The 25646-nt window shown below is 44.2% G+C and overlaps 2 protein-coding genes across 4 annotated transcripts in view; both read right to left on the reverse strand.

The window, feature by feature from the left end:
* Nucleotides 1-7887, reverse strand: part of DNAJC13 (DnaJ heat shock protein family (Hsp40) member C13) — a 67024-nt gene extending 59137 nt beyond the window's left edge. For 2 of the 3 annotated variants that reach the window (XM_082192955.1, XM_082192954.1), the window contains exons 1-2: nt 7645-7886; nt 1590-1670 (exon numbers count right to left, since the gene is read on the reverse strand). In XM_082192955.1, the coding sequence (XP_082049081.1) occupies nt 1590-1657 (68 nt within the window). In that variant the 5' untranslated portion in view covers nt 1658-1670; nt 7645-7886. Of the gene's footprint in view, nt 1-1589; nt 1671-7644 lie in introns of all 3 variants that reach the window. The other variant, XR_014212403.1, reaches the window with a different exon arrangement.
* A 6349-nt stretch (nt 7888-14236) lies between these two features.
* LOC309515321 (zona pellucida sperm-binding protein 3-like) lies at nt 14237-22583 on the reverse strand. Its single transcript, XM_082193047.1, has 11 exons — nt 22116-22583; nt 19963-20081; nt 19778-19881; nt 19490-19670; nt 18598-18718; nt 18231-18322; nt 18013-18155; nt 16872-16994; nt 16409-16525; nt 15191-15307; nt 14237-15087 (listed from the first exon to the last, which is right to left on the reverse strand). Exons 1-11 carry the CDS (start codon nt 22503-22505, stop codon nt 14996-14998), a joined length of 1599 nt encoding a protein of 532 aa, XP_082049173.1. The 5' UTR covers nt 22506-22583; the 3' UTR covers nt 14237-14995.
* Between the last annotated feature and the right edge of the window lie 3063 nt (nt 22584-25646).

Here is a 25646-nt window from a genome sequence, read left to right on the forward strand (position 1 = left end):
CTGAGGAGTAGATCTCGGGGAAACTCCAACCTAACAATGTCTTTATTCCTTCTCGACAGGTCAGCCCATTCTCCATAGTCAGAACTAAAGTTCAAAAGATATTTCAGAGCGCCACTCTCCCCCTGACCCAAATCCAGATCCCAAAGGCCAGAGCATCCCTGCATAGGAGGATCTATCCAACTTTCCTTCTCCAATCCAAGCAGGACTCCATCCCTCCAAATCTGGCTTTCTCTAAATTCAATCGTAGAAGGCAACAGCTTATATTCATCAAATTGCCTCTGTGAGGCCAGGGCTCTCTTCACTTAAATTACTTGAGGTTCAACAACAACGTTCTCCTTCGTCTTCTCCACAGCTTGCCATGTCAAAACAGATTCCTGGGTCAATACCTGAGTAATTTCTGTATAGGTATTCCCTTTTTGTCCCAACTCAGTCATTTTTTGTCCCGAATTGTCAATTTTAATAATCATCACATCCATCTTCTCATGAAGCTCACCCCTCGTCGCTCCGGATCTCCGAAACCAGGTTTCCCCGCGAGTAGGGGAGGCGCAAAAGGTGCCAGCCAAATCCCACGTCCACAGGCTTCTCCCGCCTGTGGTTTTTGGTGGGTCTCCGCCTCGCCGTGGCGGTCCAGACCCTAATTTCCACGGAGCAGATTCCTCCCGATCAGAGGAAATCCGCCATTGCCGGAGGTGCTAACCCGGAAGTCCAATATGTTGCAGTTTGAGGCACTTCTCTCCAGAGTTCCAGTCACCAACTCATGCTTTCTTTCAATGTATTTTTTCCTATTTCCCCTTCCCACCCTACCCCACCCAGCCTTCTGTGCCTACTGAGCATGCTCAGTCCTCACTGAGCTGTTTGGGGTCCCCCCCCCACTCTCTTAAGTGTACCCTCCCAGCCACCACATAGGTTTTGTTGGTCTGCAAACGTTGGACTTTCCCCAAAACTGCTGATACCTCCCTCTTGTGCATGGATGGTGCCATATAGGCTACAATATGTATTAATACTCAAAGGGAGTCTAATATTAGTATATTGGATAGTTACTTCTCTACAATATTGTACTTAAGATACTAAATGCTGTACTGATTAGTTTATCATATGACTTTTGCTGTAATTGTGATGTTTAGCTTATTTGTAGTCACTTTTTGTTAGCAGTTTTATAAACTGTAATTGCTTCATTGATGATTTGTTAATTATTTTACGATTTATGTTGCATTTCTGATATTCTGATCTATTATGTTATTATTTGAGATTCATTTGAATGAAAAGCGGCATAGAAATGCAATAATCAATCTCAAGTTCATAAATTGTATAGGAAGCAGTTAATAAATTGACCACTCAACAACTGGTTGTGTGAACATGTCCTGAAACTAATAAATGCTGTTTGAAACATAAGCTGACATAAAAATATGCTGTTTAGGAGATCAGTACTATTTATGATTAATCACAAGGAGATTATTAGATTATTAGCATATTCCAATTCAAAGAAATTTTAGCAGACCAGTTTGAAAACTCACAGCTGGACAGAAGAAAGGTTATTGTATGTCATTACCACCTCAAAACTGTAGAATAAAATAAACTAGGCTACTTACTTTCCCCTCCATGAATGTTTAGTTGTGTAGAAACAGGCCAAATCTTTATTTTCCCTAATTATATTCATTTTGTGCCAGAACCTGTAACAAAATATGCTTGGGATTAATAAAAGCAATTTGTCACAGAACAGAAATACATTTTCTACTGAATACACAATACAGTACAGTTTGCTGAAGGGGTTGCTTGTTACTCAAAACGTTGCATAACTATTAGGCAAGAGACCCTGACTGACAATAGTTCAGGAGTTCTCTCACATCTCTTTACTAAGCAGCTTCACATAGACTACACAATTACGTGATAAAAGGGATTGTACCACTTCAAGGTACTGTACAGCTGCAGCAAACCACTTTTGAATACCTTCTCATGTACAAAAGAACTCCCTGCAAAGATAAATGTAGTATTTCAAGGGCAACCATTGTAGTGCAGCCTTTTGTCGGCTGTACTGTTTTTTATCTGCAGGGTAAGTAGCACAGAGGAGCAGTCAAAATTTGATCACCTATCTGCATTCAGTGATACAGGGTGGAAAATCTTCCAGCTCTCTTTTTTCCAAGTTCTTTAAGTTCGTTAGTTACAATGAATGGGTGTCAACTGCAAATATTAGGCAAGCTTGACTCTGTTTCAAAGTTTTTAGGCTTCTTTACTAAATAAACCACAGAGCCTAGGGCTTGCCGATCAGAAGGTTGGCAGTTCGAATCCCCGTGAAGGTGTGAGCTCCTGTTGTTTGGTCCCAGCTCCTGCCCACCTAGCAGTTCGAAAGCATGTCAAGTGCAAGTAGATAAATATGTATGGCTCCAGAAGGAAGGTAAACGGTGTTTCCATGCGCTGCTCTGGTTTGCCAGAAGCAGTTTAGTCATGCTGGCCACATGACCCAGAAGCTGTCTGAGGACAAACGCTGGCTCCCTCAGCCTACAGAGTGAGATGAGCGCGCAACCCCAGAGTTGTCTGCGACTGGACCTAACGGTCAGGGGTACCTTTACCTTTACTAAATACAAGGGAAACATGCTGCGCTGCCACTCCCATCACCATTAGTCAGTAGGGAAAATGGTAAAGAGATTACGGGAGTTGTAGCTCTGCCATAACTGAGTCACAGGTTAGCCACCCAAGCTAAAGATTGTTTTTAATGCAAACTGTAGATTTTTGCAATGCAATGCAAATTTCAATCCCCGCCCCCCGCCCCAGAAATCTGACATGTGTTACAGCAACCTGAAGTTGCTCTTTCCTTTCTATCACCTCATTCTGCTGGGTGTGTAAGTGCATGAAAAGTCAAGTACTACCACAATTTTTTACTGACCGCAAAATATAAGCGTTAAGTCTCAAATACTGCAAAGAGACAAAACAGTTTCATTCAGCCTTTTCATACTAAATGCTTATCTATTTAGAGACTTTGCTCCCATAAATCTGGAGAAATGGATCCAATTCTTTGGCAGTTACAATCAGCAGCATTGTACATGATGTACTTATTATGCAATAACTTAGAGAAGAAGGGGAGGAAAGAGGGAACAAGCATACAGTACTACTAAGGTAAACAAGAGGCTGTAAGGAATATATTTGATACAGGTACAAGTTACTAGGTTACAATTACTTTTTGCCACTATAGCTACAGGCAAGTTTCAGCTTTTCCATGCCACTGGGCAAAATTATCACAAGCTTTCATTGTTCAAAGAATGTCATTTGCAAAGAGCCAGTCAGGCTTTGTAGTATCATATAACCATTTTATCAGATTTGTAGAATATAATAATCTTCATCATTTCCATCCTAACGTTATTAACCCAGAGGGTCACTCAAAAATAATATTCAACAATATGTGCAATTAATATTCCTTTTTAGGGTCTTAAAATTAAAATACACTCACTAACACACATCTCTACCCAGCAATGATCTTAGTTCTGATCTCTTCCCTATTACTGTGTGCAATTTAGAGCTCCATATTTTAAGCCTAAATAACTGTTACTTATATGGATAATGGTGAATTGCTACTCATTTTCCATTGGCCAGCTTTAGAAGACATTAAAAGATCAGCTGCCACGTGAAGTCAAGAAATGAAGGCTGTTTTAACTCTTCATTATGCTTTAACTTGTATATAGAGTGAAGTTGAATTATAAACCTTTCCACCCCACCTTTTAATGCCCAGAAGGGCAACAGATAACAGCACAATGAAATACATAAAAATACAAAAAACAAAACAATACACATTGAAATCCACTTAAATGCTGTGATGCCAGCGATCACAAAATCGATCTCAACAGTCCTGATGAAATAATGATTTTACCAGCTAGCAAAGGGAAACAAGGGAGGTGGCCCAAATTTGGTAGATACCAGCATAGTATTGTTATGTATACTATAAGAACTGGCATCTGTGAGTGTCTGGCACAGTAACAGTTACAGGGAGAAGAAAAGGATGGCACCAGCACAGCTAAGGAGTCTCAAATGGTGCACTTAATAAAATGTTAAGGCCCAAAGCATGTTGAGTCAGATGACTCAGGAACAACTGAATCAGGCAAGACAGCTGAACCAATTAGGTATGCTCCGTTAAAAACAACCTGCTAAATAAACACTAGTGGAAGTTTAGAGAGCCCTGAGTTGAGAATGAAAGCACACACATACACAAATTTCTTTCTATCCAAAAATTCTATTAGTTTGTGCAGCTCTTCTCACTAAGCAACTTGGTTGCAATGTTCCACTAACAGACCTGGTCTACCAAATTATTCCCCAGTTCAATTTCATTGTTAGCAGCTGCCACAGCCAACATGCAATTAATGCATTCTCACTTTGAAGAAAAGTAATGCTATTCTCTCCCTCCCTCTAACATGACTTTCAAGATATCTGAGACAGCTGATTTCTCTTTCAAGTAAAGCAGAACACCCATTGTCTATTATACTAATTCCACACACATCCTTCAACCTCTCAGGTTATACATTTGTAATGTAACTTATTATGACTTCAAAGAAAAACTGAATTCCACCAAATCTTTCATTAGATGCAAGTTTCTAATGAGTGGCTACATGTTTTTGACAGCTATTTTAACTAATCTGAAGATGTGCAGTAAAGTTGGAAGTATCATACACAGCATAATATTTGCTGCTTAAGTGCATCAACCATTCTAACAAAATGAAACAAATCAGCTGTAGAGGTTGTTTGAAGGGAAAAGGTTTCAGGAAAGGAAAAAAGAAGAGCAGAAAGGTGGAGCGTTGATGAATGACTTTTCCATTGACTCAGTCAGTTTGAAAATCAATAATGAATTATTGCCATTCGTATAGTATAGCATTTGTCTCAAAACAAAACAAAAAAACCCTGAAGCTAAGAAATCATGGACAAAGGTCTATAATATTATCTCATATCAAATGTGTTGTACTAGTTATAGGTCAGGGACAAGTAACCTTTGGATCGTTGGATGTTGCTGAACTATTACTATTATTATTTATTAAATTTGTATACCACACTTCTTCTGAAGATCACAGGTGGTTCACACAAAATACAAAATGAGAACACAAAATACATAATACAAAAACAAAGGCAAACCAATAATCCTCTTCCCACAAATACATTTACAGGGCCATAACATGATAATCAGCCAAAGGACCTAAACATATGTAATGAAGGCACTAGCTAAGCCTCCCTGGGGAGAGCATTCAACGAATGGGGAGCCACCACAACACAATTCCTATCATCTCTGACTACTGGCCATACTGACCAAGGATGATGGAAATGGTCATCCGGCACACAGAACCCATTATAAAGGAATAAATGTTTAAGACTTTAGTTCCAAACATTCTTACCCAATAGTTAAGGCCCACTGAACTCAATGGGGTGTACGTCTGAGTAGACATATATAGGATTGCCCTGTACACTACAAACCCTTACCCACCAAAGCTCCAATAAGATGCTAAAACAGGGGTCCCCAAACTAAGGGCCGCGGGCCAGATAAGGCCCAAGGGACTCATTTATCCGGCCCGCAGTGACCCCCACTGCCCGCTCTTACCGGTGCAGCGCTGCTACTCACTTCCGGGTTGGAGGAGCACCAGAAATAGCTTGTACGCATGTGCAAGCGTTATTGCTGGTGTACATCCGGGTTGGAGGAGGCCCGTGCACATGCGCCCAAGCTATTTCCAGTGCTCCTCCGACCCAGAAGTGCGCCAGAAATAGTGTGTGCGCATGCTTACGGACACGCGCTCCCCCGGCCCACCGTGCGATCAGCACTGGAGACACCGGCCCGAGGCGCGGTAAGTTTGTTGACTCCTGTGCTAAATCATGCGAAATCCAAGGTCTACCACTAGTAGCATCAAGACAAATAGTTAAAACATTTTTACCAAGTTGTATCTATTTTCCTGTCTTTGAACTCAACATTGACACTACAAGGCTGATAACCAGGCCTTGGGCTGATTAATGTTCTATTTCATTTTAAATGTGTTTGTGGGTGGCATGTTACTGGTTTGTTTTTGTTCTTGTTTTTATTATGTATTTTGGGTTCTCTTGTATTTTTGTTGTTGTGAACCATCCTGTGATCTTCAGATAAAAGGCAGTATACAAATTTAATAATAAACCACTGTAACTGACTACAAGCTGATTAACTTTAAAAAAGAGCATACATATAGTTCAGAAGAAAGACTGATTTGCCTTATCTAGATCCAGTTTCCAGAATATACTGTGGTTATGCATTTTACACATTAACTTGCATACTTTCCTAGGAGAATAACCACATGGGCTCCTGCATTCATCAAATTATGTATGGAATTAAAAGATACTGCCACTCCCTTGCCAGATGGCCCAATTGCCAGAGTTATTTTATTCGCCAATCTACCACAAAAGTTAGCTAGGTTGTGGGCTTTCTGGGAAAATGCAGCAGATAAAGAATTACAAGGACAAAAAAAGCAGAAAGCAGCTTACTTCTGGGTGTTAATGATTAAATGATGGCAAGTGGAAAAACATTTACTCAGATACTCATGCATGTGAACATGCATTCAAATTACTCAGAAGGTGGGGGACATTCCAGAATTGCTTTCAAATTATTTGTATCAATTCCTGGATGCCAAAGACAGCACATACATTAACATCTTGTTTAAAGTCTATTATATATATTGATTGTTTCTTTTTCCATTCTGGCTCAGCGTGAGAAAAGCAGCTCTCAAGTAGAGTCTCTTAAAAGCCACGGCTTGCAGTGAACAAGTGTAAGTGCCGTTTCCTTGAAGAAAAATTACTCCCTACTTTGTGGTGAATTATATAAAACACCCTTGCTAACCCTACAATACAAGCCCAGGATTCAAAACACATATTGGATGTGGAACTTCCATTTGGAATGGAACTGAAGATGCAGTTCTCAATCACAGCATCATGCAATTCAGGAGCTATTGTGCACAAATTCTGTCCACCTCCCAAGAATTCATCTACCTTACTACATTTTTAAAGAAAACTCCAAGGCGGGTGGAAATTAAACGCATAAGCTGACTGTACCATTTTTATGTCAGTCGATGAATTTTCTTCCCAAAAGACTGGATGGAGCATGCAAGGAAGCAACAAGCCATGGGAAAGATGAACTCTAGCCAGCGCGTGAAAGTTTCTGGCAGGGGTTTGAACCCACCACCTTTGCAGCACAGGGGTAGCCAGGCAAAGGGGGCGCCCCCAAACCATGGGAACTGCTCCGTACACATGGATAAGATACAATTGTGGAAGCATGAAGGCTTTTGTGCTTAGAAACACGACAGTTAACATGCTATAATAGCGCACAGCCCGCTTCTCCCCTGTTGCTTTGGCCACAGGGAAAGAAAAAAAAGGGGGGAATTTGCAAGCTGGGTGCCAGCCTCCCTGGAGCAAATGCGGAAATGAGGGCTAGACACCTGTTTTAACCCCCACCCGTTTGCCACCTCCGAGGAGAAATAGGGAGGGGGGTGCTTACTGAATTGGGGGTGGGGAGAAAAGAGAAGTCACTGGCTCGGATGAATAAGGGGGGAAGTCCGTGTTTCCCTTCTCTCCCCGCCCCCCACTGCATGCAAAGCCCTCGGAGGCTCCCTTCAGCCTCTTTTTTGTGCCCTCAAGGGGGGGGGGCACCCATTTATTTACCTGGCCGGGGAGCGGCGCCGTCCAGTCCCGCACCCCCAAAGCCTCGCACTGACAAGGGACGCCGCGAGCCAGCAGCCCCCAGTTGCTGCCGAGAGGGCTTCTCCCCTTCCTCCTCCTCCTCCTGGGCTGCAGGCGCTACCCCTCCGAAGCGCTGCCGCCTCCCCTCAGAGCCTAGCCCTGGAGGCCGCCATCTTCGCTCGGGCAGGGGAGCCACCCTCCGCGCGCACGCGCAGTCCAGGCCCAGGCCGCCGCCGCCGCCTGCCCGGCCTGGTCACGCGACGAGCTCAGCTGACCCGCTCAGTTAATCGGCCGCCTTCCCCTCGCCTCGCTTCCCATTGCCGGAGGGAAGTGGGCATGCGCAGAGCGCGCAGCTGGAGGGAGGGAGGGAGGGAAGGAGGGAGAGGGGGCGGAGCGAAGGGAGGGAACGCCCCACGCTCTGGCCGAGGAGGGTGAGGTGAGGTAGAGTTCTCCTGGGAATGGAGGTTCTCTCTCTCCATTCCCAGGACAATATATACAAAGGTTTTTATTTATACTTTTCAAATTTATACTTTTCATTAATTTTGCAACCATTTTAACATTTCAAAGTTTGACTTCCTTCTCTTTCTGCGGCTCCTTAAATTAATTTTTAAAAATCTGCTGCATATCTAAATTCATTTAATTTGCTCATTTAATTATCTACTTTAAATGTAAACTCTTATAAAAACTGCAGGTCTCTCTCAGGTCTATAGGCTTCGTTTCTGGTCACTTTTTGGGGAAGAAGGCACAGGCCCTGGAGGTGACGGGACGTCTACAGCCCTTCACCCAAAGATCACAGGGCTGTTCACAATATTGAAAATACAAAGTGGGAGCACAAAATGTATTGGCATCCGCCTGTCTCGGGAGACAATGGGAGAGCGCACATTTCAGGGTGGGACATCAAGCCGTTGCAGAGTTACAGCGCCCGCTGTGGCTATAAAGACTTAATACCGGAGAGACATGTTGCAGAATCATAAAATGGGAAAAGGTCACAAGGGTCATCTAGTCCAATCCCCTGCAATGCAGAAATGTGTTGCCCAGTGCTTTAAAATAAAAATTATGCCCCATGGGGTGGGGAAGAATTTATTTATTTTTGTTGGATTATGCTTTAAACTCTGTGCCAGTATCCATGGGCTCAGTTTTGTAAACGATGCCCCCCTGCTCCAAATATTATCACTGTTGGCTGAGCTCATTCATGTATTTATTTATTTACATTTATATCCTGCCTTTTCTCCCAGGAGCTCAAGGTAGTGTTCATCTACCACATGGGTAGGCAAACTAAGGCCCGGGGGCCGGATCCAGCCCAATCACCTTCTAAATCTGACTGTCTGGGAATCAGCATGTTTTTACATGAGTAGAATGTGTGCTTTTATTTAAAATGCATCTCTGGGTTATTTGTGGGGAATAGGAATTCGTTCAGTTTCCCCCAAAAAATATAGTCGGCCCCCCACAAGGTCTGAGGGACAGTGGACCGGCCCCCTGCTGAAAAAGGTTGCTGACCCCTGATCTACCCATTAATTAGTGTTCTCTCCCCATTTTCTTCTCACAACATCCCTGTGAGGTAAGTAAGACTGAGGGACTCACTGGCCCAGGATCACCCAGTGAGCTTCATGGCTGAAGTGGGGTGGAGTGGGATTTGAACCCTGGGCACCCAGGTCCAGCACTCTTAATGACTATACAGTGGTACCTCAGGTTACATACGCTTCAGGTTACACACTCCGCTAACCCAAAAATAGTGCTTCAGGTTAAGAACTTTGCTTCAGGATGAGAACAGAAATCGTGCTCCGGCAGTGCGGCAGCAGCAGGAGGCCCCATTAGCTAAAGTGGTGCTTCAGGTTAAGAACAGTTTCAGGTTAAGAACGGACCTCCAGAACGAATTAAGTACTTAACCCGAGGTACCACTGTACCATGTTGGCTCAGGTGATCAGGAATCAAGTAGTTTGGCCAGTAGGACATCCGTACCGCTCCAAATGGTGGCTCAGGAAAGTGTAAGGAGGCCAGCACAGTCCCCAAACTACAACTGAACAGCTTTGCCTCTCTTTTTTTACTGCCTGTTTTTGAGAGTTCTTCCTCAAAACTTGAATGGTCGTAGGGCACTAATGCTTTACTGTCACGTAGCTCCTTCCTTTGAAATTGTTACTCATAGGCACTCATTAGCTCTCATTCTAGGAAGATATGATCTGTAATTCTCCATAAACTGACCTGTAAATGTGAATGGCAGGGACAATGCTGTCTCTGCATTTAGCTACCTAGGTCTTTTTTTCCAGCTGGAACTCACTGGATCTGAGTTCCAGCACCTCTCAGGTGGGTGCCATTGTCGTCATAAGAAAACAAGGGAGGTGTTCATGGTGAGTCCTGGCACCTTTTTTTTCTAGAAAAATAGCACTCATCATTAGTAACTACTAGTAGTATTATTCTCCATGAATTTGTCTAATCCCATTTTAAATCCAGATACCGTATTTTTCGCTTGATAAGGCGCACCGGACCATAAGGCGCACCTAGTTTTTAGAGGGGGAAATCAAGGGAAAAAAATATTACCCCCCCCCCAGCCCCAAAGAGCAAAGAAGCCAAGACAGCCAGCGGGATCCATCGCGCTGGCTGTCTTGGCTTCCTCTTTAGCCACGCACAACCTCTCCAGCCGGGAGAGGCTGCGCGTGGCTATGGCAATTCCCCCACCTCCCACAAAAGCCCACAGGAGCCGTGCACCCTTTAAGGAGCACGCGGCTCCTGTGGGCTTTTCGACGAGGAGGGAGATGGGACTGACTGGCCTTGTCAGTCCCTTCTCCCTCCTGGGGAAAAGCCCGCAAGAGCCACACAGAGTTTGTGTGCAGCTCTTGGGGACTTTTCCTGCCTGCCTCCCCCCTGCATTCGCTCCATAAGACGCACACACATTTCCCCTTATTTTTGAGGAGGGAAAAAGTGCGTCTTATGAAGCGAAAAATACGGTACATCTTCTAGTTTTAACCATGCACTGTGATGCTCTCCCCATCTGTGGAAGGCTGTCCCCAACAGGGAAATTCTTGAGCATTTTATGCTTTAGCCATCCATGCCAGCAGTGTCAGTTGAAGAGTCTTGCTTGCATTTCAGCCTTTCCCATTTCGTCATCTAAAAAACTGAATTCCGTCCTGGTCTCATCTCTTAGCTCTTGTAATTTGAACCCAGAGAATGTTCCATTTACCTTTGATGCTGGTGGGAAGGAAGGAAGGGTAGCGTTGGTGCTGTCAGAAGAAGCTTGCATTTCTCAGCCCAACTTGAGGATCAATTCAGCATCCTGTATCAATTACTTTTACTGCTATGCAAACACAAGTTTCCGCATGAACTCCACTGCCCTTGAAAACAGGTGGTGTGGCATGTTGCACGTTCAAACTCTCTCACACTAACATCCAAACTCCCTGGACATGCATGTTACTTTTCTGGATGCAAGCAGGAAAAAACTGAAAACCACCAACTACACACTCTCTAGCCTTGATATGGGATTAATAGCCGGCCTTTGTGTATTGTTATGACATTTCACACCTGATCTCTTGGTTGGTAGCAGAAATGCAGAATGCAATGACCAGCTTAACCTTTCCCCCCTTTTATTTCAGAGCTTTCCAAACACATTAGTGTGTCGGCTGCAGTGTGTAGGTGTGTCATAAAAACACTCCCTGTGCTTCTTCCAGGGCTGGAAAGGGGTTGGGTTTAACCTGCGGTTTGCTAGTAAATCTGAATTACTGTGTCATGAAATGATGCATGGCTAAAAAGCATGTCACCAACATGAAACGTTTGGAAAACTCTGTTTTATTTTCTTCCGATAGTCATTTGAATCATGTTTGGGGTTTTTTTTTACTGGATTTGTTGTGATGAAAAGGGAGTAGAGTCATTTATAGTTTCCAGAACCGCTATTGCAATTTTGAACAAGGAAAAATAGAATTACCCACATCTTTGAATCATGCTGTAGACAATTCATTCACTATTAAAAAGAAATAAGAATTGTCCACTAGGATCAGGTGTTTAGGACTGCTCTTCTTTTGGCACCATAGTTACTGTTTGCATACTTGCCCCTCACTTTACTTAGAATCACAGAATTGCAAGGGACCTCGAGGGTCAACCCCTTGCAATGCAAGAATCCCCTTGCCCGACAAGGGGCTCAAACTCACGAACCTGAGATTGAGTGTCTCATGCTTTACCGACTGAGCTATCCTCCATGCCATTGTTGGGGGAAAAGGTTGCTGTCTTGGAAAGCTCTTGTGAATGTCAGACATCCTATTACACCCTAGGGGTGCAATGGGAAATTCATGACCCTCCAGATGTTATTGAACTCCAATTCTCATCATCCCCAGCCAGCATGGCCAGTGGTCAGGGATGACAGCAGTTGGGGTCCAACACCACTGGCTCCCCATCCCTGCCCTTCAGAATAAGTCCTACTAAACCAATGTAAACCTTTGGGTGGGGTTGATACGCCATTGCCAGTATATGGATAAAATTTTCACAGGATGGCATTTGTCCTTCCGCCATCTACAGAAAGGACTGTGTTATGGACTGAGTTGAATAGGATCCAAAATGTAGCAGTCTGATTGGTCCTAGAGCAATAGGATTCAGAATGCAGCAGTCTGATTGGTCCGCAGGAGCCACCCAATCCAACTCTAGGTGGAAGTGAATCCGCAACCTGATTGGCCTACGGGAGAATCCCAGAATTAGCCAATCACGTGGGGCCCATTGTGTAAATCATGTATATAAAGCAGACATTTCGGGGGAACTTCCATTCCTCACTGAGCTGAAGAAAGAGCATGAATTCCACACTCGACTCCGAGTATATTTCAGACTGTTTTTTAATTGTGTGATAAAAGCAGTGATCAAAGGGCTAGAAAAGGAAGCATGCAGTGGAAGGGAAGGACTAGCCGCTGGGAAGGTGAGAGGGAGGGCAACTGGGTGCCTGTTCAGAGTGAGGGCGTGTGTACGTCTCAAGGATGAATAAAGCAAACATTGCTGATAAACATGGACTTAGATACTACAAAATGATTGTTTACGGTGCCTGAGTTCAGCATGGTTGCTGTAAACATAGCCTTGCCCCCAAATGAAGCATAAATGTAGAAGTATTATCGGGTGCAACAAGAAACAGGAAGGAAGCAGGGATAAAATGCTGGCAGCAGTATACTGTTTCTTCAAGCAACAATAAGATTTGTCACTGTATTAGCGAGTCATCAGTATATTTATATGGAATGGATAGGCCTCAGCTGTTTGAAGCTTTCAGGATAACAGGAGGAAGACAGACAATACCTATCAATCTTCTCAAATATTAAATAGATTTTTAGAAGTTGACCAATAGTACTTGTGTGTGTGGTGTGTGTTTTTTTTGGGGGGGGGAATTACAGTGGTACCTCAGGTTAAGTACTTAATTCGTTCCGGAGGTCTGTTCTTAACCTGAAACTGTTCTTATCCTAAGGTACCACTTTAGCTAATGGGGCCTCCTGCTGCCGCCACGCCGCCAGAGCACGATTTCTGTTCTCATCCTGAAGCAAAGTTCTTAACCCAAGGTAATATTTCTGGGTTAGCGGAGTCTGTAACCTGAAGCGTATGTAACCTGAGGTACCACTGTATTCACCTAGCATAAATGGTTAAAGGCCTACAAGGGCTTGGGTCAAATAACTGAAATTTTAAAACAGGCCATTAACATCTCACCTCTACAAAAGAGATAAGAAAACTGAATGGAACTTTGCTTGTATTCTACAGCTATACTGTTCTGAGGACTATTTCAGCAGGCGCTTTCTTTTGAATAATAAACAGCGTCTTTTAAAATATTTCTCTTTTTCTGGTCAGGCTGAAGAGGGAGGTTTTAAAGTCGAGCTCCGAGCTGTCACTGTAGCCCCCCCCCCCCATTTATGCAATCATTGTTAGCAGTTTGCTGCTGTTGGTTTAAAGCTATGAAAGCAAGATGTTACAGGGACTCCGAATGATGACTCAGCAGACAAAGACCAAAAGCTCTTGACTTCAGCTGCCGGCATACAAATGGCAAAATACCGGCTTTTCTGGTTAGACACTAAACAAACTAAAGAGAGCTTGCCAAAGGTCTAAGTTCAAGTGAAATGATTTTAGCTCTGCTTCCTTTGACACACAGCAGCCTGTTAAATAGCTGTTAAACAAGGTTGTGCCAAGCACATGACTTCCCCTCATACTGAAAATCTGGCATGCTTTTTCGCCAAAGGTAGGGTAGTACTCCTAGTCTTGAGGCATAAAACACAATATTTCCACTAAAAAACACGAGTTCTGTAAAGAATTCCTGCTAATTAGGAGCAAGATGGAGATTAGAAACGCACATACACCCCGACTCAACAACTAGGATCAGATGATAGACGTTCCAATCTAGTTTACAGATGTTGCCGCTATCATTGCATGTCATATCTGGCCAATGCACAATATATTTAGCATATCAAGTACACAATGTCCAGTATTTCAAATAGAGGACTGCCCTCTGCAGACGCTGGAAACCGAGAACTTCTCTGCAAAGGGGAACACGTGGCCACTTGCTAGCCACCCTCCCTGGTGAAAATGTGAGAAAATATGCCTTTAAACATCTTCATTTGTTGAATTTGTATCACTAACCAAGCCCTTAAGGTAACTCAAACCCGAATAATACCAGTTTAATTGCAAGTTACAGCAGAAAATTATACTCTACCTTCTCAGATTGTCTGTTTTGTTTTACTATATAGGCTTGAGGCTATGAGTTTCAGCTGTTAACACCACTGAGCCATTTTTTAAAAGAACCTCAGTAATTTGAGGTTCTTCTATGACAGGACTTTTTAACTGCTGCAAGAAGATTTGAGAGGGCAGTTTTCTGTTGGAAGGCAGAATTTCTCTGCCAATGGAGTGTTACGACCGAAGGCGTTGATTTCCAATTCTCCGTGTATTAATTGCATGCTGCGCAGCTACTGTTCTGCTGCAGTTCGGCTTCCAGCAAAAGCTGTGTTATTAGTCTCGCTGTGATGAGATTTTACATAAAACCATAGCTATTTAGAGTTGCTTTTGTGAGTAAAGCAGCTAATGTAGATAATTATTATTCTGCACTATCTAATTCAAAGGAGACCTCACCTCAATGTAAATGGGGGGAAAACAATATCAATTGCATATTGTTATGCATCACTTGCCAATTGAAAACAACAGTGAATACCACGTGCATTTTATTTTTCATTTCAGTTTTCTATTTTGCTTAAGCCCTTGCAGAGGATGAACCACCTGGCCGCAAGCCTTGCCTGTGCAGCAGACATTACATAAACAATTGTTGCCAGCTCTACAGTTTCAGGCTGCAAGAAAAAAACCTCCATTTTCAATATACAGGCAAAAGGATTTATCCACGTATCTAGAAGAAGCAGCTCAGTAGGACAAGCACCACGATTGCAGCTGCTGTGGTTTGGATTCGTTCCAGGACAGTCCCCTTCTGTGATGCAGTGCCTAAAAGGAGTTTAAGAAGTATTAAAACCAAGAGCTCCATCTCCCATGGTTCGCTACCCAACCCCTTTAGTAAACGGTGCCATGCATTCATTATGTCCATTACCTTGCAGGGACAACTTTGTTATCTCCACAGAGGGTGCCAGTTCACGCAAGCTTTCATCTGGAGCAGAGGTTAGCTTGGCCACAACAACGTTTTCAGATTTGGTGTGTGGTGCATCATCTACAGTCAAGGGAATAGGCACATTAAGGCATTGGTTTGTCAAAGAGTTTGTCAAGAATGGCAACTTTGGAGGCTCAGAGGCAAAGCCGCCATTTTGATTTTTAAAAAAGCCTTACAGGGCTTTAAAAAGGAGGAAGGAAGGAAGTTACAATTCCTGTTGCTTTTAACTGCATCTTTATTTGTTCTGTGTTACCTACAATTAGCCATTCATTACACTTCTGATCTTCCCTCTCTACCGTGGTATCTTGGAACTCAAATGGAATCCGTTCCGGAAGTCTGTTCGACTTCCAAAATGTTCGGAAACCAAGGCGCGGCTTCCGATTGGCTGCAGGAACTTCCTGCAGCCAATCGGAAGCCACGTTGGACATTCAGGTTCCAAAGAATGTTCAGAAACTGGAACGCCCACTTCTGGGTTTGCGGCGCTTGGCAGCCAAACCGTTCGACTCGCAAGGCATTCAGGATCCAAGGTACGACTATCTTTCCAATCCATGACCTTATGTAGCCTAAACAGCACCACCCACCCACAAACTTTAGAGGGATTCTCTCCCAAAAACAGTCAAATGAGGAATGTTTTTGTTTCGAAGTTGACTGACTGGTGGTTTTTGAATCCTAAATAGCAGCATTACACGCTGCAACATTTTGATTCAGGTCCCACTTGTCTACCTCGTTCTGGCTTCAGTACTTATTTGGGTAGACACCCACCCTAACACTTCCCAAGGTCCCAGTATATGGGTTTAGGAAAGAAAATCACCATAGCTGTAGTAATTATCGGAGCAGATTTCTTAGAGCAAAATTGCAAAAGGTGGAGCAGAAGCCATGACTACAGTTACTGAGAGGCAAGAGCCTTTGGGGGAATCTATGGATTCTCTTATATCAAGCCATCTATTTATTTTATTACATTTATATACCACTATTATCTTCCAAGGATCTCAAGGTAATGTACATGGTTCTCCTCATTTCATCCTCACAACTAGACTAAGAGATGGTGAGTGACTGTGGCCCAAGGTCACCCAGTGAGCTTAAAGGCAGGGTGGGGATTCGAACCCTGCTCTCCCAGGTCTTAGTCCATTACGCTACACTGGCTCTCTAAAAGGACCTTACCAGTTGTTGTCACAGCCTTATCGGAATCCAGGAGCCATCCGAGTCCTTCGTCTGCCTTGAGGATAAACTGACGTCCAACTGTAGAGTCAGCCTCGGCTTCTATCACATGAGATTCACCTTTAAGAAAGGAATCACAAGAAGACAGATATAAACGGAACTTTCTGGCCTAGCAGTATAGTTAAGTATTTAATAAGTTTCCTATGTACTCATGAGGGGACGCGGGTGGCGCTGTGGGTAAAACCTCAGCGCCTAGGACTTGCCGATCGCATGGTCGGCGGTTTGAATCCCCGCAACGGGGTGAGCTCCCACTGCTCGGTCCCAGCGCTTGCCAACCTAGCAGTTCGAAAGCACGTCAAAGTGCAAGTAGATAAATAGGGACCGCTTACTAGCGGGAAGGTAAACTGCGTTTCCGTGTGCTGCGCTGGCTCACCAGAGCCTTTGATTTAGCCATTTCCTTTCTTACCTTGGGCCCCCATGTCTGCTGTTTCCACTTCCCCTCTCTGGAGGTCCCAAGGAGCATCAAGGATTAAGAGAGGTCCCACCAGAAGGTCTGCCTCAGCTTCCCCTTCCGAGATGCCAATGATAGCTAGAAGCGAACAACAGAACGAGTTGTTTTAGAGCCTTAAAGCAAGCTTATCCCCAGTGTTAAAGGCAAGAGCTGGTCCCACAAGCTTTCTGTGCAATGTGGAAAACAATTTTTTGAAACTCCATGCGCACGGCTTTTACCTTTGAAATATGGCATTGCTCTTAACATCACTTATGACAACATTCAAGCATTCCCACTCAGTTTAGAGATGCAGAAGGTTCCAGAATATCCAGCTAGTGTGTAGTTTGCAGTTCTCAGTAGCTGAGCTACTGCCATAGAGTAAGTTGAGAGCAGGGTCAGGAGTCTGCGGCAGGCCAGTTATTGTTTGGGTACAAGGTTATACCCATACTATGCACTTATAATAATTGATTCTTTATACCCCACCCATCTGGCTGGGTTTCCCAACCACTCTGGGCGGCTCCCAACAGAATATTAAAAACACAATAAAATATCAAACATTAAAAACTTCCCTGTACAGGGTTGCCTTCACATGTCTTCTAAAAGACAGATAGTTGTTTATTTCCTTGACATCTGATGGAAGGGCGTTCCACAGAGAGGGTGCCACTACTGAGAAGGCCCTCTGCCTGGTTCCTTGTAACCTCACTTCTTGCAGTGAAGGACCCGCCAGAAGGCCCTTGGAGCTGGACCTCAGTGTCTGGGCAGAACGATGGGGGTGGAGACACTCCTTCAGGTATACTGGGCCAAGGCTGTTTAGGGCTTTAAAGGTCAGCACCAACACTTTTAAACGTACTGGGAGCCAATGTACGTCTTTCAGGACTGGCGTTAAGCCCAAGGCTTCCCCCACAGAATCCTGGGAACTGGAGTTTACCCCTTGCCCCATTAGCAAACTATAGTTCTTAGGATACTTTGGGGGAAGCCGTGTGCTTTATAAACATGTTGTAGGATGTGACCCAACCCCCAATTATACCTGGCTATACTGGAAGGAGCTGGTGGCAGGTAGACTCTAACACCACCTGGAATACCACAGGTTCCCCCACTGCCCAGGTTTAGAGCATACCTGACCCCAAGGTCACTTGTTCCCTCTGTTCTGATGTACGGCGATTGCTGGGGTTGTTTGTGCTGGGCCATCCTTTAGATGATACACAGTTCCCAGTTTCACAGCAGTTGCAGATGTCCTCGGAGCCTTCTACTGGTAGCCAACTGATACACACAAAAAGGTCACGTTAGTACTCCTCCAAGTCCTGTCTTTCCCATAATGCAAGCTACGATACTTACAGGCTTCTTTGGCTGTTGAACGAACAAGCTTTATTTAGAGGATCTGGTCCTTTGTCGGTCGCAACGACTCTCAGATGGCAAGCAATGTAGATCTTGAAGGGAAATTAAACAGGGTCAGAATGCCACCATCTCACTGTAAATGAAATAAGTAAGCAGGGCCAGCTGTCCAGGGGCAAGACAAAATATGGCCTGCATGGAAAGAAGTGGACTGCACGGCCAGCTGAATCTTACTAAGGACAGCAGGCACTCTTAAGGAGGTACAGGGCGGATCACCCAGCCTTGCCCATCAACACCCTCGCCATCACTTTTATTCTGCCCAATGGTAGGGCTGGGCCTGGAACCTAGTGAGACGAAGGAGTCCTCTCACCAAGTTCCTTACATCCCCAGAAAATCTGAACGCTTCTATGGTGAACTGGAGTGTTTCCAGGCGCGGTCTTGGGATTTTGAAGGCGGATTTCACATCATGAATTCTCCCGTCGACCAGGCATCTGGATCCAAAGATGGTACAGTCAGAAAAAACGCTCGAGTGTTATTCCAGTGTGGCAATTATTTGGGAATGGAGGGCCCCATTAAAATGTGCAACCCAATCTCATGTATGTTTACGCAGAAGCAAGCCCAGGGTGTTTACAGTGGTACCTTGGGTTAAGTACTTAATTCGTTCTGGAGGTCCGTACTTAACCTGAAACTGTTCTTAACCTAAAGCACCACTTTAGCTAATGGGGCCTCCTTCTGCTGCCGCGTCGCCGGAGCATGATTTCTGTTCTCATCCTGAAGCAAAGTTCTTAACATGAAGCACTATTTCTGGGTTAGCGGAGTCTGTAACCTGAAGCGCATGTAACCCGAGGTACCACTGTACTTCCAAGGAGGTGCGTGTAGAACTGCAGCCTTACAGCACAATCCTCACCATGACCACTCAAAGGCATGTCCTCCTGCATTGAAAGGGACTTTCTCCCAGGTAAGTTGCATTAGGATTGTGGCCTTAATTGATTCTAGGTCAGTATAGGCAGGAGTGATTCTGTGTGCATCTCTTCTGAAGGTGGGCAAGCAGACACAGATCCTCTGCTGCCTGTGAGGATTGGGTCACTAACAGGAATTTACCCCCCAAACCCTATGCTGTTTTTCACCAGAGGGAGCAATCACTGTAACTCCTGGAGTCTCACACTGCTCAGAAATTGGAGTGACATGTAACAGTCCCTTTCCACGGGTTCCACTAAAGCTAGTCAGTCTCTTGCTCAATTCCCGCCCCCCCCCCATCTTACCCATGGAAGTCAAGAATTGCATATTGTAAGCTGGCATCTTCCTCTGGTGTCTGTTTGGCCACACAGCTATCGACCAATAGCCTGAGAGGTAAATGGTCTCCTTCCCTCTCAAAGTCTGCTTGGATATGGAGATAGTCTCCCAGCCAATATCGAGTAGACTCCCTCTCGGCACTCCAGTCATCTATAGCCATCCACAACAAACAAAGGAAAAGAGGAGGAGGAGGATAGAGGAAGACTTAAAATAGTATCTAACAAACTGTCCTCTTCGGGGTTTGGAATCTCCCTTACCGGTCATCAGACGCAAGGAAAAGCGGAACCCTCTTTCCACAGACTTTGTCGAAGTAAAAGGAACCCTGGTGGACTTGGTGCCATTGTTGCTCACCTTATCTTCCCTAAAAAGAAAAAGAAAAAAATACAACTCAATGGATGTTGACATGCAAGTGGGTTATTGAACTGTGGCCTAAGATGCTCACCTCGGGTAGTGGCACTCAATAGGGATCTCTACCGAGCTGTTTCTTACAATTCCAGGGCTGCTTGCAGAGCTTGGGTTATAGTACAGTCTTGTGCGGTAGAACAGGGAGTCTGCTGTTGTCTATAATAATGATAATGATAATGATGATAATGATGATGATGATAATGATAATAATAATTTTATTATTTGTACCCTGCCCATCTGGCTGGGTTTCCCCAGCCACTCTGGGCGGCTTCCACAAAGACCAAAAGTACACTAACATGTCATACATTAAAAACTTCCCTGAATAAAGCAACCCTGTAGTCTTTAGACAATTCACTTCACAGCAGGTTTCAATATTCTGTATTTTTAGTGTTCAGAGTTATTGCCCGTTACCTATTAAAACAAAGTGGCTGGGGAGTGAGTGTAACTAAGGTCAGGCTATTTTCACAAGAGATGATTAAGGGCTGGTTTTTGATTTTTGCATAACTTTGGTGAGCTGCATTTTCGAGGAACTACATTCCTGGCCAGGGATGGAGGAGAAATTAGAATCAGCTTGTGTTTCAAGATGAAACTAACCAGTTCACTCTTGCCAAGCAATATGTGAACTGAAACGGAGTTGTCCTTTGGAACTTTCACTTCTCCACATTTCACAATGCAAATCGAAAGTCAAGTAATGTGTACAAGAATGCAAACACTAGCGTGAAGTATGCACATAAATTCATACACTGGTGAAAATGACACAAAACTGCATTATGGGGAAACTGCAGCACAAATGCAAAGCAAAATTCACACTAAAATGTGAGAGCTTTAAAAAAAAACAACCCACAAACTTATGTGGAAATGTAGATAACTGAACTTAGGACTGGAAAAAACAGAAACTGAAATAAACTCAAGTTGATATATTTCCCCATCCCTAATAATGGATTCAGACAAGCACATTTCATGTGATCACTTTTAATTTTCAGAGAAGACACACCTGTAGGGCCCAGCACAAGTTTTCAGTTGCAAATTGCTCCCCAAAGTGTTGTTTACAGGACAGGACAGCCTATTCATTAGGCAGAATAAGGCAGCTGCTTCAGGTTTGGGACATCATAAAAAGGGCAGCAAATTATTATGTAACTCATTATTGCTACACTTTATTCTGCTGGGAAGAGGGAGATATTTCGGCACCTGAGGCAAAAACTCCCACAGGAATAACTCTGTAAAGCAGGAAGCCCCACTGAGTACAACAGGACTTACTCCAAGGTAAGTGCATATAGGAATATATATATACATACATATGCAGGTTTTGGTGTCTTCGGGTGTCTTCCCGTGTAAGAGTCGGGGTGTCTGTGCGACGTTTCGACGAGGTCTCACTCGTCATCTTCAGGCTGGTGCTTTCGGCTTCTTGTTACTGGAACAGAGCAGAGTCTGGTGTTTGAGTTCCTATAAATACTGTTGAGGGGTGTGGTGTATAGCCTCCAACGTTCTGGGCAGAGAGGAAGTTCCTAGATTAGTGTGCCTTTTCTTCTTTTGTTCCTTAATTACTTGAGGGATATCTTGGGTGATTTCATGAGTGATATTCTGAATACCACTGGGTGGGTCATTAAGTGTAGATTAGTTGCTAAAGCTTTCGTGTCTTGACCTCTTGAGCTTGTGAAGAGTTTTTCTGCACCAGCCTGAAGATGACGAGTGAGACCTCGTCGAAACGTCGCACAGACACCCCGACTCTTACACGGGAAGACACCCGAAGACACCAAAACCTGCATTCCTGTACCCGTGAAAATCTACGAAAGCAAATACATACATATATATATATATATATACATACATATACACACACACACACAAACACACACACACACATACAGACGTACCTCGGGTTACATACGCTTCAGGTTACATACGCTTCAGGTTACACACTCTGCTAACCCAGAAATAGTGCTTCAGGTTAAGAACTTTGCTTTAGGATAAGAACAGAAATTGTGCTCTGGCAGCGCGGCAGCAGCAGGAGGCCCCATTAGCTAAAGTGGTGCTTCAGGTTAAGAACAGTTTCAGGTTAAGAACGGATCTCTGGAACGAATTAAGTACTTAACTCGAGGTACCACTGTATACCCACACACACACACACACACAAACACACACACATATAAACATATGAAGGATCTTATTTGTACATAAGTCTCACATTACCTGTAGATTGATGCCACACTCCTGAAGCCCCACCTCAAAAACAACCAAGTCAGAAACACCAGCAGAAGTATATCGGCAGCCTTGCAGGCCTAAGTGGAGATCAACAGCTTGGATCAGCTGCCCGGTCCCAAACAGATCTCTGTGAACGGCTATCACCATTTCGTCTTCGTGGCATTGCACCCAAACAGGCCGCAGAGAGCTAGTGGGTAACAAAGTCAAGGGCTGCGTAGGAGAAGGTACATCAGCTTGCCTTGAAGATTCTTCGCTAGCGCCATTTTGCAGCTGCCCAGTCACTGGCTTGTGCCTCGAAGACGCCCCAATAGTAGCACAAGCCACACTCTCAATCACGCAACACAACAATAAGCACCCAAACCCTTTGGAGTACCACATCCTGCTTACGTTATTTCTGAAATTCCACCACCCTAGAGAAAACTACCCAGCAGCAGTCGTTTTATACCTTCTCCCCATTTGCTATCTATTGCAAGCAATGAGCCTCCTTTATAGAACATCAGTTGTTGCCACTTCCCACCCCCCACCCCCGTTGTTAAGACATTTTTAACAGGGAACTCCAAGAAAATCAGCTACACCTGGGCCACAATATCTGAAAAAGTAAGGATCTAGTCCTTTGTGCACTTAGGCTCTCCCCTTGGCTGGTTTTAGGCTGGATAAGGCCCTAAGCTACTGAAGGTAATGGGGCCCTTTATATGTCCAGCTGGCCTTTGTCAACAAGAAGTTGTTGCTGTTTTTTGTGTTGAATATATGCTATATGGTAATTTGTGGACCTAATAGGTATCTAAAGCCATTTGGACATGTTGCCATGCAATCATTCCATGCAGAATGTAGGCACCCTATATATAGAAATGAGCAAACCAGTGATGTTTTAGGGAGCAGGCGGGGCCCATTACTTACACCATAGGAGCCTACACAACACAAACCACTGTTGCTATATGCAGGTTTTATTTTATTTGTTTTTTTATCTTATATTTTGGAAATGTACATCCAGGTTTTTCCCCTTTCATTTTTTTGGGGGCCCCCAAGAGGGGCCCCCTAAGTTATAGCTTGTTTAACTTATACATAAATCCAGCACTGGTTCTCCCCCAAAGCCATGTGTGTGTATAGATAGATAGATGATAGATAGATAGATAGATAGATAGATAGATAGATAGATACTCACACACATACAACTCAGGGTAACTCTAGATGCATCTGTTGAATGGCCCCCTATGCCACAATAAATTTGCAAGTCTTTAAGTGCAACAAGATTATGTGCATAGCTGTCAAGTGTCCCTTATTTGGCCGGACACTCCCTTATCCCAGCGCCATGTCCTGCTGCTGTACCTTATTGATGATGTCCCTTAAATAAGCTACTGAAGGTAATGGGGCCCTTTCTATGTCCAGCTGTGCTTTGTCAACAACAAATTGTTGCTGTTTTTCTGTGTTGAATATATGCTATATGGTAATTTATGGACCTAATAGGTATCTAAAGCCATTTGCACGCAACAAAATATGTATTTTATCAAAGTAATTGTTGATCCCTTATTTTGGCTGCTGATCCCTTATTTTCAAGGCTGCTGGTCCCTTATTTTCAAATCTGTAAGTTGACAGCTATGTTATCTGGTATTCAACTGAATCTCACTCACAGTGAGGCAGCAGGCGACTCCTATGGAAGTTGTTGCTCAGACTCTTTTAACGCTTTGGGACTTATTTTGAAGAGAACATGCCTAAGTACCACCACACCACTAAAACCTTACTGCAGTTGTGGCCAGTTAACTCTCTGGCATTTCCCCCTCCTGATTGTTCAAAAGGTGCTATTTAGGTACAGAGGGTGGCTTTCCAGATAGCCTCTAGAACAATTAAGCAGGAACCTGTCTGGAGTAGCAGCAGCTGCAGGAGGCAAATGTCTGTCTTGGGGATCAGAAGACTTGCATAAAGGCATTTCCAGCTGGACATGAGTAAACCAGGCTGGCTGTACTCAGGGCTGACCCAACCATAAAAGCAAGCAAGGAAACTGCCTGGGGTGCCAATATGGCAGGGACACCTATTTCAGTTATGCCGTGTTTGGGAAATAATAATACAATAATAATAATTTGTTATTTGGACCCCGCCCATCTGGCTGGGTTTCCCCTGCCACGCTGGGCGGCTTCCAACAAATATTAAAAATACATCAAAATGTCACACATTAAAAACTTCCCTGAAGAGGGCTGCCTTCAGATGTTTCCTAAATGTCAGGTAGTTGTTTTTCTCTTTGACATCTGATGGGAGGGCGTTCCACAGGGCGGGCGCCACTACCGAGAAGGCCCTCTGCCTGGTTCCCTGTAGCTTTGCTTCTCACAGTGAGGGAACCGCCAGAAGGCCCTCGGCGCTGGACCTCAGCATCTGGGCAGAATGATGGGGATGGAGACGCTCCTTCAGGTATACTGGCCAAGGCCGTTTAGGGCTTTAAAGAGAGTCACTGGTTGCAAAAAGGTCATTTAGTACTCACTGACTGCGTGCTGCTTGTTCATTGTAAGGGGCGTGATTGACGACCTCGTAGAAGTTTCTGGTGGCTCTTCAGAGGCAGACCCCAGCATTGCAATCAGTGGTGATTTTGTGTGTGTGTGTGTGTGGGGGGGGGAATAAATGCATTGCAATCAGCCATTATATTTTTCGTCGGGAAACAGAGCCAGAGATGCCAGCTTGAGTGATGTTGTGATGTTGTGACATCACACGTGAGCATCACGCCTGTCTCCCTAAATTGGGCAGAAGCTTCCTAGGCTTTGGGAAAGAGGTGCCAGGATTTAATCCTCTAATTTACCAGGAACGTTTAGGGGCCAGCCCAGTCCCGCTAGTCCACTGACCACACACCACAGATTGCAATACAGTGGTACCTCGGGTTACAGACGCTTCAGGTTACGGACTCTGCTAACCCAGGAATAGTACCTTGGGTTAAGAACTTTGCTTCAGGATGAGAACAGAAATCACGTGGCGGCAGCGGGAGGCCCCTTTAGCTAAAGTGGTACCTCAGATTAAGAACAGTTTCAGGTTAAGAACAGACCTCCAGAACGAATTAAGTTCCTAACCTGAGGTACCACCCAAAAAGGATGTCATTAAGGGCCTTCTGATCTTCACTAACCATAACCAAATTGCCAGTCCTAAAATATCAAAAACTTGTAGCACAAGGGACAAATAACAGCAGAAAATGTTGTGCTAAAAAGCTGGGTTAGTTTAGCAACATTCCTCAGCTCAGCAGGTCAGATAGCAGAAAAAAAAATATTAAATGTTTCTACTTGGCAGTGGATGGCTAAGGGCTATAGAGTCTGTCCTCTAATTAGGCAGAGGGAGGCAGTTTTACGAATGGGCAACAAACGGTTAGCAATTTAATTTAGTATTGCTGTATTTTTTACTACCAGGGAAGAGGAAACACACTTACGTAGAAACCTGGTTCATAGTGAGTCAGGCTGTTGGTTCCTCAAGCTGGGTATTGTCTATGCTAACTGGAAGCGGCTATGCAGGGTTCCTGAGAAGTGACATTCACAGCCTTTCTCTAAGATT

The sequence above is a fragment of the Podarcis vaucheri genome (genome assembly GCF_965113315.1).
Source record: "Podarcis vaucheri genome assembly, chromosome: 12".
NCBI lineage: Eukaryota > Metazoa > Chordata > Lepidosauria > Squamata > Lacertidae > Podarcis > Podarcis vaucheri.

Excerpts from the sequence above, each read along its gene's own strand:
- LOC309515321 (XM_082193047.1), bottom strand. The coding sequence starts at position 22,505 with ATGTGGTACTCCAAAGGGTTTGGGTGCTTATTGTTGTGTTGCGTGATT. Across the intron at positions 19,671-19,777 it reads TTCCTTGCGTCTGATGACCG|ATGACTGGAGTGCCGAGAGG; the intron begins GTAAGGGAGATT and ends GGATGGCTATAG. Across the intron at positions 16,995-18,012 it reads ACAAGTGACCTTGGGGTCAG|CTATCATTGGCATCTCGGAA; the intron begins GTATGCTCTAAA and ends GTTCGCTTCTAG.